We start from the raw sequence: 12,766 nt of genomic DNA on the forward strand, positions 1-12,766 counted from the left end.
TCGGCCTTACCAGTGCACCTCGGGTGTTCAGAAAAGTGACTGTGCTAGTCATAGTTCATCTGCACAGGGGGGAATACCAGTCTTATCCATACCTAGACTACTGGCTGCTAAAGGTGGGCTCACCACAACAAGTCGTAAACCACCTCCAGCCAGCAGCCAACCTGTAGTTAAATTCTTAAATCAACGTGCTGCTTATCAGAGACTTCTCTTCATTGAAAGAATTCTGGACACAGTGCGTCCCCCATCAAGCTGTTACTCTTCCTCAGAGAGCCCAGGCCATTCGGGCCATGATTAATGTTTCAACCTTGAGTGGTTGGGGATTCTTGGCTTCCCACATCCTGCTTCTGGGCCAAGCCAGGTGGCACATGCTAGCTCTGCAGTGCGATTTGAAGTCTCACTGGGCTCAGCACCAAGGGAACCGATCAGATCCAGGTGTCAAAGGAAGATGGTAAAAGACCTTCAGCAGTGATTACTATAGAGCAATGGGAACAGCGACAGGTCCTTTTCTGGACCCCACAGAGTTAATGGTCGTGATGGATGCATCACAGCATCTGGCAGAGGGCGAGATCGGATGGTTCTCGTTTACAGCAGAAGCCCATCCCCACATCAACTTGTAGGAGCTGCGAGTTTTACACTTTGTACTGAAAGCATTCTTTCCTCAATCAAGGGGGTATGGGGTGCTGGTTTTCTCAGACAACACTACCACCACACGGTACTGCAACAAACAAGACGGAGTGGGGTCGAAGATCCTGTGCCACGAGTATTTGCACCTTTGGAGGTGGCTGAATAGTCTGGACATCTCCCTGACGGTACATCAGGCAGGATCACTGAACACCAAGAAGAACGTTACCTACCAGTTCACAAATGGTTACTTCACTCTGGAGGTGGCACAGGCAGCCTTTCAGCAATGGGGAGAACATTGGCTCCATGATTTTGCCACTGCAGAAAATGCGTACTGTCCACGTTTTCCTAAGGCAACTCTTGTTCATAGATGCCTTTGGATTGGATTTGAGCTCTGGACTCTTGCAAACCCTCCTGCCCAGAGTTCTGAATAAGATCAGGAAAGACCAAATCGTAATGTGGCCCGAATTGTGAACTGGAAGGTATGGTATGCCCCATATACCCCAAACTGGCATTTATTAATTTAAAGTAGTTACAGTATGCAAATGTGCGATTGTATAAATGGTACTTTCCTGCACTTATCAAAGAATGTTATCACCCACCTATGTGAAGATCCTGCTCTCTTTCCCTACCCCTCCTGCTGGTTGTGTTATTGGTTTAATGTTATCTATAAGGTCGTTTGATCCATTAGCTAATTGAAGTGACATGGTAGAGTGAAGCCATACAAAATGTATATATGTAATTAATATGTACATGTAAAGTTTGTCTATACTGTAGTGCAAGCAGGAAAAGCTGTTATGCAGAAAGATTCTTAACTGTGTGTGTAGCCTGGGGTATGATATTTGCTGTTAACAAGATAGAGTTGATGACAGTTATGTCTTCATGTCAATGCGCTGCTATGTTAAATACTATCTCGTAGATTGCCTACTGGTTCTATATGGCAATATATATGTCTGTCAACTGTACTATTAAATGTAAAATGTAATAAACAGAACAGAAAAAAAAAAAATCAGGAAAAACCAAGCCCAGGTCATCCTAGTAGCGCTAGAGTGGGTGAGAAATGTTAGTATTACTCAGAACTTCTGCCCATGAACATTTCTCCTCCAATATGGGCGCCCCTTCGTGAGGATCTCTTTTAGTAGCAGCAGAGCAGGGTCTTACACCAGAGCCAGTACAACTTACATCTCCATGCGTAGAGATTGAGGGGTGACAGTTGGTGGCTTTTAATCTTGATTCTGAAGTAGTTGGCAGACATGTGTTCTTCAACCAAAACGGCTTATACAGGATGCGGGGAAAAGTTTTTTGTCTGGTGTCCCTCCTGCAACAATCAACCTCTTCAGGCATAGAAAGTGGACTTCATTATTAGGTCTTTCTTTAACCCAGCAAGGCCTTGCTGCGGCAAAAGGTACAGGTTACTTGTAAAAAGGTCAAAAGGGCAGATATCAACCTGACAACTATCTATTTTTAAATCACCTCTTGTGATTAGTTTCTTTAAAGGGCAGATTCACGTTCCAGCCAACAACATTTTCTCATGTCACAATGGGACGTTAATTTGGTTCTTACTTTTCTTATGTGCGTCCGATTTGAACAGATGCACAGTTGTTACTCATGTCTCCAGACGCTGAAAACTGCATTTCTCATTGAGATTACCTCAGTTCGTAACACGAGCGAACTGCAAACTGATGGACCAGCATCCATATACAAACTTTTTTACGTACAAACAGGTTCTTTGGACAAAAGCTGCTTTTCCTCATAGAAGTTATCATGCCCTTCCATATAGGGGCGTCCATCAACCTACCAACTTTCTTCGCCCTACCTCATACCTTCAAGGAGAAAGACTGACTCCATTGCCTAAACCGCAGGACAGGTCTGGGCTTCTATGTTGACTACACCAGAGAACACTGGGTGGGAGATCAGCGCTTTGTGGGCTTTTATGAGGCGAGAAAATGGAAGCAGCCAGAAGAGGACCATCTTGAGGTGGATAGTACTGTGCATCAAGATCTGGCATAGAAGCAAACCCTGAAAGACTAATGTGTTCATTCTACTAGAGCTAAAGTAATTATCACTGCGCTGATGCAAAATGTGCAGTCTTGGACATTTGCCAGGCTGCTCATGTGGCTTCAGTCATACGTTCACAAAGCATAACTGCTTAGATGGCCAGTTCCACCAGAAGGGGCACATTGCTCGGTCTTTCTTGCAGGATTTACTGGTCTGAGCATTTCCACAGTACATAACCTGGGGAGGTACTGCTTTGGTATCTATTCCCAAGATGAGGAATCTGTTGTTAGGAGTATACACCTGAAGAAAAATGTTCTTTATGATGGATACTCAATGTAACCGCATATTTCTCAATGACCCACCCGTCTCCATATTCTGTGTAATTGACTCATCTAGTTCATACTGATAAAAGATTCCAGTCTAGAGATCTGCACACCATCACAATGAGATTTTTAAGGGCTTGTGGCGGACTAAGTGGACAGAGATCAGAAAGAAACTGACATCGAGGGGAGGTGGTGGCTATTTAAGGGTCTCAAGGCAATATTCCAGATGGGACGGACCCAAAGTGGACGGAAGGATGCCATCTGTAGACGTGCAAGAAAATTGCTGAGAACATTCTTTGGATTAAGGCTGGTGTCGGCGGGACTTCACAAGGTGAGAAATCTGCAGTTAGGTAGAATATTCACTAGAAAGAAGGTTATCAATAGTAATTAACTTTTTCATTAGAAAAGTCTGTACTGTTATAATTGCAAATAATGGGGGTGGTCAATTACCCAAACAGGGTTCAAACTCAGAATCTGATTAAGTGTAGAGTTTTTGGAATTCACTCTCCCAAACAATATGCAACGGAAGGCAAAGTTGGTAGTCAGGTAGAACCACCACCAGCTATTTGAGATCAACCAATGATCCTGGAGACTCAAAACCATCAGATGCCAAGACCTGCAAACTAGATTTTAGATCTTTACTCTCATTGTGATCCAAACTGCGATCACTAACTCCTTTTACCTCAACGGGTCGTGACCTAAATTGGGCTTTGTGCAGTAATCTAATCTTTGCCCTCTGCCATTTAACATCTAAATGCAGCCTCTGGTGGCTTGTTTCTATATGTACACTTAAGACATGAAACTGATATTCTATATGACCAGAGAGGGACACCCTACCAGGTAAAAAGTCATAATTTCACCTTACATCATGTCTGTCAGTGGTTAGAGAGTGGACCCTTACCAGTTAAACAAAATTAAGGTAACAACGTTCTGATTTTCAGCAGACAAATCTAGATTCCAGAGTTGATCCTCACTTGCTTGGCCTCACAAGATGGAAGATAGAGCTAGCCCAGGCAAACCAGACTGAACCTGGACTTGACTAAGTTGCACATCATTTTGTAATTTATTGATCTTAGTTTAATATTACTGTAATCAGATCAATAACTTATGGCTCCATTATAATAAGGACATCCATTAAGGAGCTTTAGCGTAAGTAATGAACAGTCTAGAGTTGATCAAAACATAGCACCATTGCTGCTAGGAAAACAAAAAAATGGTATTAGTAGGAAATGTGTTTAGCATCTGCCAGTCGCTAAACTGGATGCTGAGGCACAACATGGTACAATTTCAGGCAGCAGCAATTGTTCAAAAGTGACTTTGGGGCACGTTTAAGCATGCTGTTAGTACAGGTTTTGTTACCTTACTTATCTCTAAGGGTTGTTTTTTTTCTTGTCAAGGGTTTCAAGTATCTCACTTGTTGTACAATGTGGCTTGGTAAAGGGTTCAACTCAAATTAGGCGTGATGAACTCAACAACTCGTTTCATCACACAGATAATTGGAGCACTAGAAGGCATCTCAACGCAAAGAAAAACAGCCTCTATCACGAACAAATGTTATTAATATCTCTAAAAACACAAATACAACAAAGTTGGCAACTTAAGATGCATACCACCATACTATTACTGTAATAGTACCCCAAAACTCAACCACTGACGTGTGTAAAGTCATATTTATATTAATTTAGCAAAGTTAATAAAACATGGTAAACAAGCCACTTTGGTACCGAGGCATTATATATGTATGCTTAACAGAAAGGAGGGGAAATGTTGCACCGACTAGCTTATATGAGCCTGAAAGCATTAGAAAATACGGGGTGCATCGTAACCATAATCTTACTCGTCTTTACGTATTTTAAACCGTTGTTTTTATCTTGATCTAAATTGCCACCAAGAAAATGTTTTTTGTGATATACATTTGTAATGGTTTTAACTGTACAATAAAAATGTCTTACTTACTGGTCTTTACCACACCTTAAGGCACGCTCCACATTTTAACAGGCGTTCAAGTCACCTACCCTCACATGCCATCGACTTCTTGATGAACTGGGAACGTCTCCATTATAGACGATATGCTTCATAATTACTGACTCTCCTCTCACAACAATCCTTACCAAGACTAAGCTTATTAGAATGTAAGTTAGTGGTTAGTCACAAGGCAGGGCTCACCAACTCGTGTAGAATTTATATTTATATAACGTCAGATTCCTTATGCTCCAACAGAAAGTCTTGAGGTGTAGGTGTAACACCCCCCACTAGAAGAAAGGACTTGCGGCACATCCTTCACACCCAACAAATATTTACTGTCAACACTCCACACACATATTCAACTCACGTATCACCGGGCAGGCAATCTGAACAGTAAAAGAGAGCAAGAAATAACACTATTCCCATACACTGGACAACAGATGTAAGACTGTCCCGTTCTTTTTAATGGCAACATGTACTTAACACCTGAACATCCATGCACCCTTCCACATAACCAAGACAAAACTACACATTAGTGCAAACGAACACTACACTTTGCATCCAATTTACACAGCCACCAACCGACCTAAGTCACCAATCGCCAACAACATTTAGGCAGCCTGCAGAGTAACAGAGCAAGATTGCCAGAAAGCGGAAAAGCAAATACTTTTGTTACATCAATTTGATGAGCAATGCACATAAACCGGTTACCGACAACCCATACTTTTGATTCTGCTACCTCGCATGTCACAAAGGCACCATATCTCCATTCCTGGTCCTACTAAAAAAACGAACTTACAGCAAATGTTATCAATCCAGGTCGTACCTGCTCTCCCCACAAAGCCTTGCACACCTCCACCTCACGCTATCTGGCTAATAAACTCAACATCTCAGGCAGCTCTATACCTTCACGATTGCAGAAAACATCCTGCTTGAACCTCCTACCTTCAAAAGGGAAAGACGTCTGGTTCAATCCTTCTCTGGTAATGCGGCCAGAATCTGGAACTCACTTCCTCATCCCTCTGAACCACCACCACCGCTTTCTGGATCTTCAAAATAATATTTAAATTCTCCTCCTCCAAAGGCACTTCCTGGAATAATGCAACCCATTCCTTGTCCCTTACGGCAATCTAGTACTCACGTGAGGTCAACTGTGTGAATATGCACTTTACTCTTGCTTTAACTTAACGCGAACACCTTTTATTTTTTTACAATATAAATATGCAACTTGTTAGCTTTGTAACTGCATATATGTAACTTGTTAGCATGCTCAACCTATTTTGTGTACCTTGGTAGGAACTGTATATATGTAACTTGTTTGCTAGTTTAGCCTATCTTGTGTACCTTTTGTAACTTACCTGGTTATTTTGTAAAGCCCTCCGATACCTTTGGGTAAAGTTCGCGCAATATAAAACTGCATTAAATAAAACCGAAGCAGCTAGTTTCTTAAAGCCTACATACAGTACTACCTGTGTTCCGCCCTGGCACACGAATACACCTGCACAAGAATAAACTCCATAGGTACGACCACCTGCCTTCTTCTGATATGTGCATCCCCCTTCCAGATGGCTGGTGCTGTCACTGATCTCTCTTCCTTTTACTACTACATCACTCTCCCCTTGGTACTAGCACCCACGGGTCTTCATCTCTCAGACCCCAGATCCCCTTCGCATTAACAGACGGTAGTCTCACCCTCCTCGCTGATATCATCCACAAAGTCCTCTGGGTCGCTGAAACACACCCCATCATCATCGTGTTGTTCCTCCTCTTCATCCTCATCTGACGCATCCTCCTCGTCGGGAGGCTCCGGGGCCCCTTCAGCATGTTCTCCTTCCTCTGCTCCCTCTTCCTCCTCCTCCTCCCCGGACTCGTCAGGTCCTGCTGCGTCCTCCCCGGGTTCGGTATCTGCAGGAGGATCCACATTCTCAGGCGGCTCCTTCTTTACCGCCATCTCGGACTCCTCTTTGTTACAGTCAGCTTCCTCTAGTTCTTCACCTAGCCCCTCCACCGGACCCGGAATCTCCTCGGTAGCAATTTTGACTAATATCCCGCTTTCTGGGCCGAGATGGAATCAGTAGGCCATGTGCGCTACACCCGGCGCGAGACAGAAAAGGATCCTACCAAACTTGGCCGCGGGGGTATTAAACTTCTTCCGAGCAAACTGTATCTGCTTCGGGACCAACTTATAACGTAAGCAAAATATACATCACGCTATCTTCTTTTATTAATTGTTTCGTTTGTGCTAAAGTCTTGAGACACTCTAACTATAAAGTTCCCACTCTGTTCTATAGAAACACACCCGCGCATATGGATAATTAGTTTAGTCCAAGATGGCTGCACACCGAGAGCTCATCTCATCATAGACATAGAAACAGTGTTGTAAACAGCAAAGACACCGCATCACCAAGTATACGTTATTACCCAGAGTTCTCGAAAAGAACTGTTTCACGCTACGTATCGGAATAGGAAGTGGCAGTACTGAGCTTTTAGCATGCCAGCATTTCCCTATGTATGTAAAAGTGAGTGAGATTGTTGAGGAAAACGGTGCTACTGCCGTCATTTGCTGTGCAGGTAGGTATGGATCTGAAAATATTATTTAGCCTTTCATATATTTAGTTATAAACTTCTATGTTTTAGTTTCTAAAACGTAAATTTTAGAATTCATTCTTGTATTGTACTTTATTCATGGTTTATGTTTATAGCCTCTACACTCCGTTAGAATTTTTAAAACGCCAGTAAATTCCATAATTGCCATATTTCTAGGTCTTGCCTAGGCAGCGCTTGTACTGGTTCATCGAGACATGCTGTATTTAGGAAAGGGGCATTCAACACACCCAGCGCTTCTGTTTGGTTAGTTGACCTGCCTTTTCTAAATTCCTTTACTCTGGTTGTCCAATACTGTCCCGCCATTGTGTGCTTGCTTCCTTCCCAGCAGACATCACCAATAGTTTTTTTTTTTGGTTGGCCATCTGTTGCCCCCTCGCTCGAACCTCCTCCCTCCTGCCATTACTGCTGTTCTTCCTGTGGCATGCCCACACTTTGCGCAACACTGCATTGACTTTCGTGGCAATGGCGGCATGTAGTGCGTTATCTTTATACATCTAAAACTAAAGCGCGGCTTGCCGCCGTTGCTACAATAGTAAATAAACAGGAAAACAAAGGCGGGTGCACAACTTCTCATGAGCACCAGGTACTCTAAACATTGAGTACCTGAATTTATATTTCCATTTAAAGCACTGCACGTAACAACTACATAAATCGCTCCACAAAATATAATGCTGTTGTATTCTTCGCAACAACAGTCTTAGAACATTTTTACTCTGAAGACATCTTGTGATCACCAGACAAAATCCAGGTCCAGTGACTTGTTTTGTTTTCAAGGCTGTTCAGATCTCAGTACATCACCACACCCTCCTTCTGTGCATTCCTTCAGACCTGGACAAAGTCTAAACACCGCTCAGGTTATACCCCAGAGAGCCGTATCAGCGGCCAACAAGCAGTGCTAATTGCATCACTGTGCACATAACAGCCACAAGTGTGCCGTTTATACAGCAGAATACCTCAGTCTCGCCTGTGCAACCCCCGCCTAAAACCATGACAGAGCCGTTTTCCGTTTCAGGTTTACAGCAGCTAATGTATTAGCCTCTTGAAAATGTAAATAAAGCAATCGTTTAGCGCAAATATAAAAGTGAAGGACTTTCAGTCAAAGTGGAAGAATTTTCAACCCCACCTTTTCACCATATTATTTAGGTCATCTGAGGAGAAGAGTATGGTTGTAAAGTGGTTAGCTTGTTTCTGCCTGCGCCGTCTTACTTTTTGTTTGCAATATTTTTGGCTTGGAACGTTTCACCTTCGACTATTGGTTTTTTGGTTCTTTGCTAAATGTGTGCAGAAATTAACCTCCGCAACAGCTTGTGCAGATTGGCACCTGCGGTCTGTTGGCACAGCCAGGGCGCTCTTTCACCTGCCTTGTTTTAATCGATTCTTTTTGTAGGGTGGGTCCCTGACAGAGCTGTTTATCTAGTTCAGTAGGATCGGTAAACCTTGGTCCATTCAATTAAGCAGCATTCGTCATGCCCAGCACCCAGACCAAAGACCACTGAAAGGCAGTGTTTATCAACCAACTATGCTGATTATAGGGCAGATCGTGGGCTTGATCAACCCTCCTTTGCTTCCACCGTCATCCATCACAAGACCCTTGCTTGCCACCCATTTACTCAGTAGTGCAATCACGTAAGGCACATCATCCCCTTTCCCCCTCTGCTCCTGTACCTTTTTCTTTGTTTCATTGCAGCGGTGTCAGCCTGTTGTTTTACACCTGTCCCTTCATGTTAGTGTTGTCGCTTCAGGTTTGTGCTTTCTTTGCCAAGTCTTGTTGCTTTTCCCTCTTGATAACTTTATTTCGGTCAAAGACCATGAAAGCACAGTTAAAATATGTACATACAAGATAAAATACATAAATAGTTGAAAACCTTAATTAAAAAAATTATTAAACAATAAGTTATCGAATGAGGAATGACAATCATTGCAGTTAATCACAATTTAAGACAGTTAATCAAAGTAGACCTTCTACGCCACATACCATATAGAAAACAAGAGACAGAAAACACAATGGGAGGTGAAGTATCATATCTTAAAATTCTACAGGCTTGAGCACATTGTTTTAGGCCCAGATTTCTGCACAATGGTGCCAACCAAGATCTTCGTATTGCACTATAGGCAGGGCAGAAGAATAAAACATGGACCATATCTTCTTTGCTGTTGTTACAAGCTGGGCAAATTCCCTCTTCTCGTCCAGCCCATTTGCAAGTCAGTGCCCCAATTGGCAGACAGCCATGTCTTAGTTGTGTGTATAGTTTTCTTGCCGTGGGAGGTTGTATTAAATCCAGAAATTCCTCCCTCCTGGGCACAAGTTTTACCTGCAGAAATTCTATGGACAACCTACCCATAGTTGACGAACAATGCAACAAACTTAAATTGTACTGTCTCAAGGAGGCCAGCAGCTCAGTTCTCCGCACCGCTGGACAGCTCTCCTCTGGGTTCTCCCATAATTGGGGCAAACCTATTTGGTATGCAACAGCTTTAATATGGGATAGCCAGGGTATATTTTTGCTCTTCAACCGCACCCAAACTGCAGAAAACTCAGCTCTATAATCAGCAAGCTCAGGTACTGTCCAGAGCCTTCTCCAATACAGGAGAGGTCGAGCCGCTAACAATTCTGAAATGGGCTCTAGACCTAGATCTAGTCTCAAGGGTGTGAGCGGGGTACCCTGGGGGAGGCCTAACAAATTCCTCATAAATGCCTGCTCAACCCTAAGAAGGCTTGATGTGCGCGTATGGCCCCAGAGTTCGGCACCATACATTACAGCAGGTCTGGCTTGAGCGCCGTAAATTTCAAGCACTGGGGAGACTGGCTTAAATTGGGTTGTGCTCTGAAACTTGCCAATGCCCCCTACCATCTGTGAAAGCCTCAGGGCAGATTTGGCTACCTGGGGGCCCCAGCAGAAATCTTCAGTCAGGGTAACGCCCAGGTATACAAAAGTTCTGACCCTTTCAAGCAGGGTGCTATTTAGCACAGGGCTAGGGCGGGTGCGTTTCGGGGGACTAAAGATCATGAACTTTGTCTTCTCTAAATTAATCTCAAGTCCCCGCAAGGCGCAGAATGATACAAAACCATCCAGAACCCGTTGGATGCCTGTTGATGTTCGAGACAACAATAAGGTATCGTCTGCGAACATCAGAGCAGGCACCCGACCTGACGCCAATCAAGGGGCATCACTATCCCTAACACTATCTAGTTCACCCACTAGGCCATTTATGTACAGACTAAAAAGCGTAGGGGCCAGGGCGCAGCCCTGGCGTACTCCTCTGGTTACAGGGAAGCGGGCTGGTAATTCCCCGTTCTTCCCGCACCTGACCTGGGCATAGTTCCCTTCATGGAAGCGCTTCAGGATGTCCAATAGATAGGGCGGGAGGTCTAGTTCTTTCAAGACCCTCCATAGATTCTCCCTGGGCACAAGGTCGAAGGCGGCCCGCAGGTCTACGAAGACCAGGTAGAGGCTGCCACCCTCAACACTTACAGTCTTCCAGAAAAGGACCTGTAGCCTAAAGAGTTGGTCCAGGGTCGAGATCCCAGATCTAAAGCCGGCCTGAAGGGTGGTCATTACTTCGTGCTCATCCGCTCACCTAAGTATTCTATCGAGGAGGATCCGGCCCATTAGTTTCTGGGTGGTATCCAAGAGACTAATCGGCCTATAATTTGAAGGCACTAAAGGGCAGCCCTTTTTAAAAATGGGGACGATCTCAGCCCCCACCCAGGTGTCTGGTAGCTTGGCTCCCAACAGAACTGCATTAAACAATACGGCCAGGTATGGTGCCCAGATTTTTGGCTGGGAACGAAAGAGGTCACCCGGTACCCTATCAAGGCCTGGTGCTTTATTAGGGAGCTGCCTAGCAATCGCGGATTCTACTTCCTTAACTGAGATACTCTCAACACTTCCAGAAGCCACCCTCACCCCGGTATCCCACTGGCCTGTCTGGTATCCCAAGTCCAAGGCCCCCCGCAGTCGACACTCGTGCGGGAGCTCTAGGGCTGGGGAAGTACAGAGAGGATCATCTAGCTCTGATGTCATAGTCCTATCTAAGTGTTCAGGTGTATCTGCCAGAGGACTAGTGTAGAGTGCAGCAAAATGCGCCTCCCACACTGAGGGAGCAATATTTGGTAAAAAAGTCTCCCCTCTATCTCTCACAGCAAAATTTACCAATGCCCAGAATAATTTGGCATCCTTTGTCACGAGGGCACCCCTCAGTTCTTCCCACCTGGCTTCTTCCCACTCTCTCTTGCCCCTAGACAGCTCCTTTTTATACATCAATCTAGTAGCCCTAATATTCACGTTATCTTTCGATTTAATTGCCGCAAGAAGCTCCTTTTTTAATTTCCTGCAGGCATCATCAAACCAGGGGTGCGTTTTCGGCACACGCCTCTTAGTTCTACTTACAGGGATAAACACATCCCCTAATACCGCAACTAACTGCTTATGTGTATCTAGTCTCAAACAAATAGGGGGAAAAGGGGGGGGCTTAATATTAATAAACTAGCTTATTATTATTGCAGGTCCAGCATACATGCCCATCAATCAGTTTAAACAAAAGAGTATGCAGTTCCTAAGGTTAGCGCAGTGTGTGTTAGAATCACTCCAGGTACCAGGGTGATGCTGTGAAATTGATGGAATGGTTAGGAGTGGATAGTACTCCTTCTGGAAAAGAAGACCCTCACACACCCAACAAGCGGGTGTCTTGCTTCATCACCGGGTCTTTGCTCCTTATCGGGCCGGCGGTGCAATGCCCGATCAGGCACCCAATGGGGCCTTCCTGTCGGAGATCTTTATTTCCAACGCCGATGAGTGATGTGTGTGGGGGGGAAAAGTTAGTTATAGTAAATGGTGTAGGTGCAAGTGAGGTGAAAGGTAAGTGTACTAAAACAGGGGTAGGTGATCCACTTCAAACAATTTTAATAAAGCATGGTCACCACCCTGATTAAAATCAAATAATCCGCACATCTCTCACCATTAGGTATGTGAGTAAACGTGCTAAAAGGATAGAAGGGTCGACATGTTTCTTGCCTTGTATTATATTAAATGGCAATTCTTCAGGACCAATAAACAAACATATACGGCTACCTGCACCTTTTTGGTGGTGGCCACAACCTCTAAGAGGTATCAACCTGTGGAAGAAACAGAAAGTAACAAATAAAAGCATTGTCATAAAAACCAATCCGAGGCATCAGGTTAACTTAAGACAATAGGTGATGTCAGAATTGAAACCGTGGCATGCGTCGATTGTGAGCAGATGTTTGTAGG

The 12,766-nt window shown here is 44.1% G+C and overlaps 2 protein-coding genes across 3 annotated transcripts in view; one reads left to right on the plus strand and one right to left on the minus strand.

Moving 5' to 3' along the window:
* Positions 1–7,065, minus strand: part of EIF3B (eukaryotic translation initiation factor 3 subunit B) — a 202,960-nt gene extending 195,895 nt beyond the window's left edge. The window contains exon 1 of the mRNA XM_085629223.1: positions 6,600–7,065. Coding sequence (XP_085485349.1) covers positions 6,600–6,858 — 259 coding nt within the window. The 5' untranslated portion in view covers positions 6,859–7,065. The remainder of the gene's footprint in view (positions 1–6,599) is intronic.
* Positions 7,066–7,341: 276 nt separating this feature from the next.
* SNX8 (sorting nexin 8) overlaps positions 7,342–12,766 on the plus strand; it is a 370,575-nt gene continuing 365,150 nt past the window's right edge. Inside the window, exon 1 of one of the 2 annotated variants that reach the window (XM_085629225.1) lies at positions 7,342–7,478. The gene's annotated coding sequence lies outside the window, so the exon portion shown is untranslated. The remainder of the gene's footprint in view (positions 7,479–12,766) is intronic. The other variant, XM_085629228.1, reaches the window with a different exon arrangement.

Source organism: Triturus cristatus, chromosome 10 (genome assembly GCF_964204655.1).
Source record: "Triturus cristatus chromosome 10, aTriCri1.1, whole genome shotgun sequence".
Classification (NCBI taxonomy): domain Eukaryota; kingdom Metazoa; phylum Chordata; class Amphibia; order Caudata; family Salamandridae; genus Triturus; species Triturus cristatus.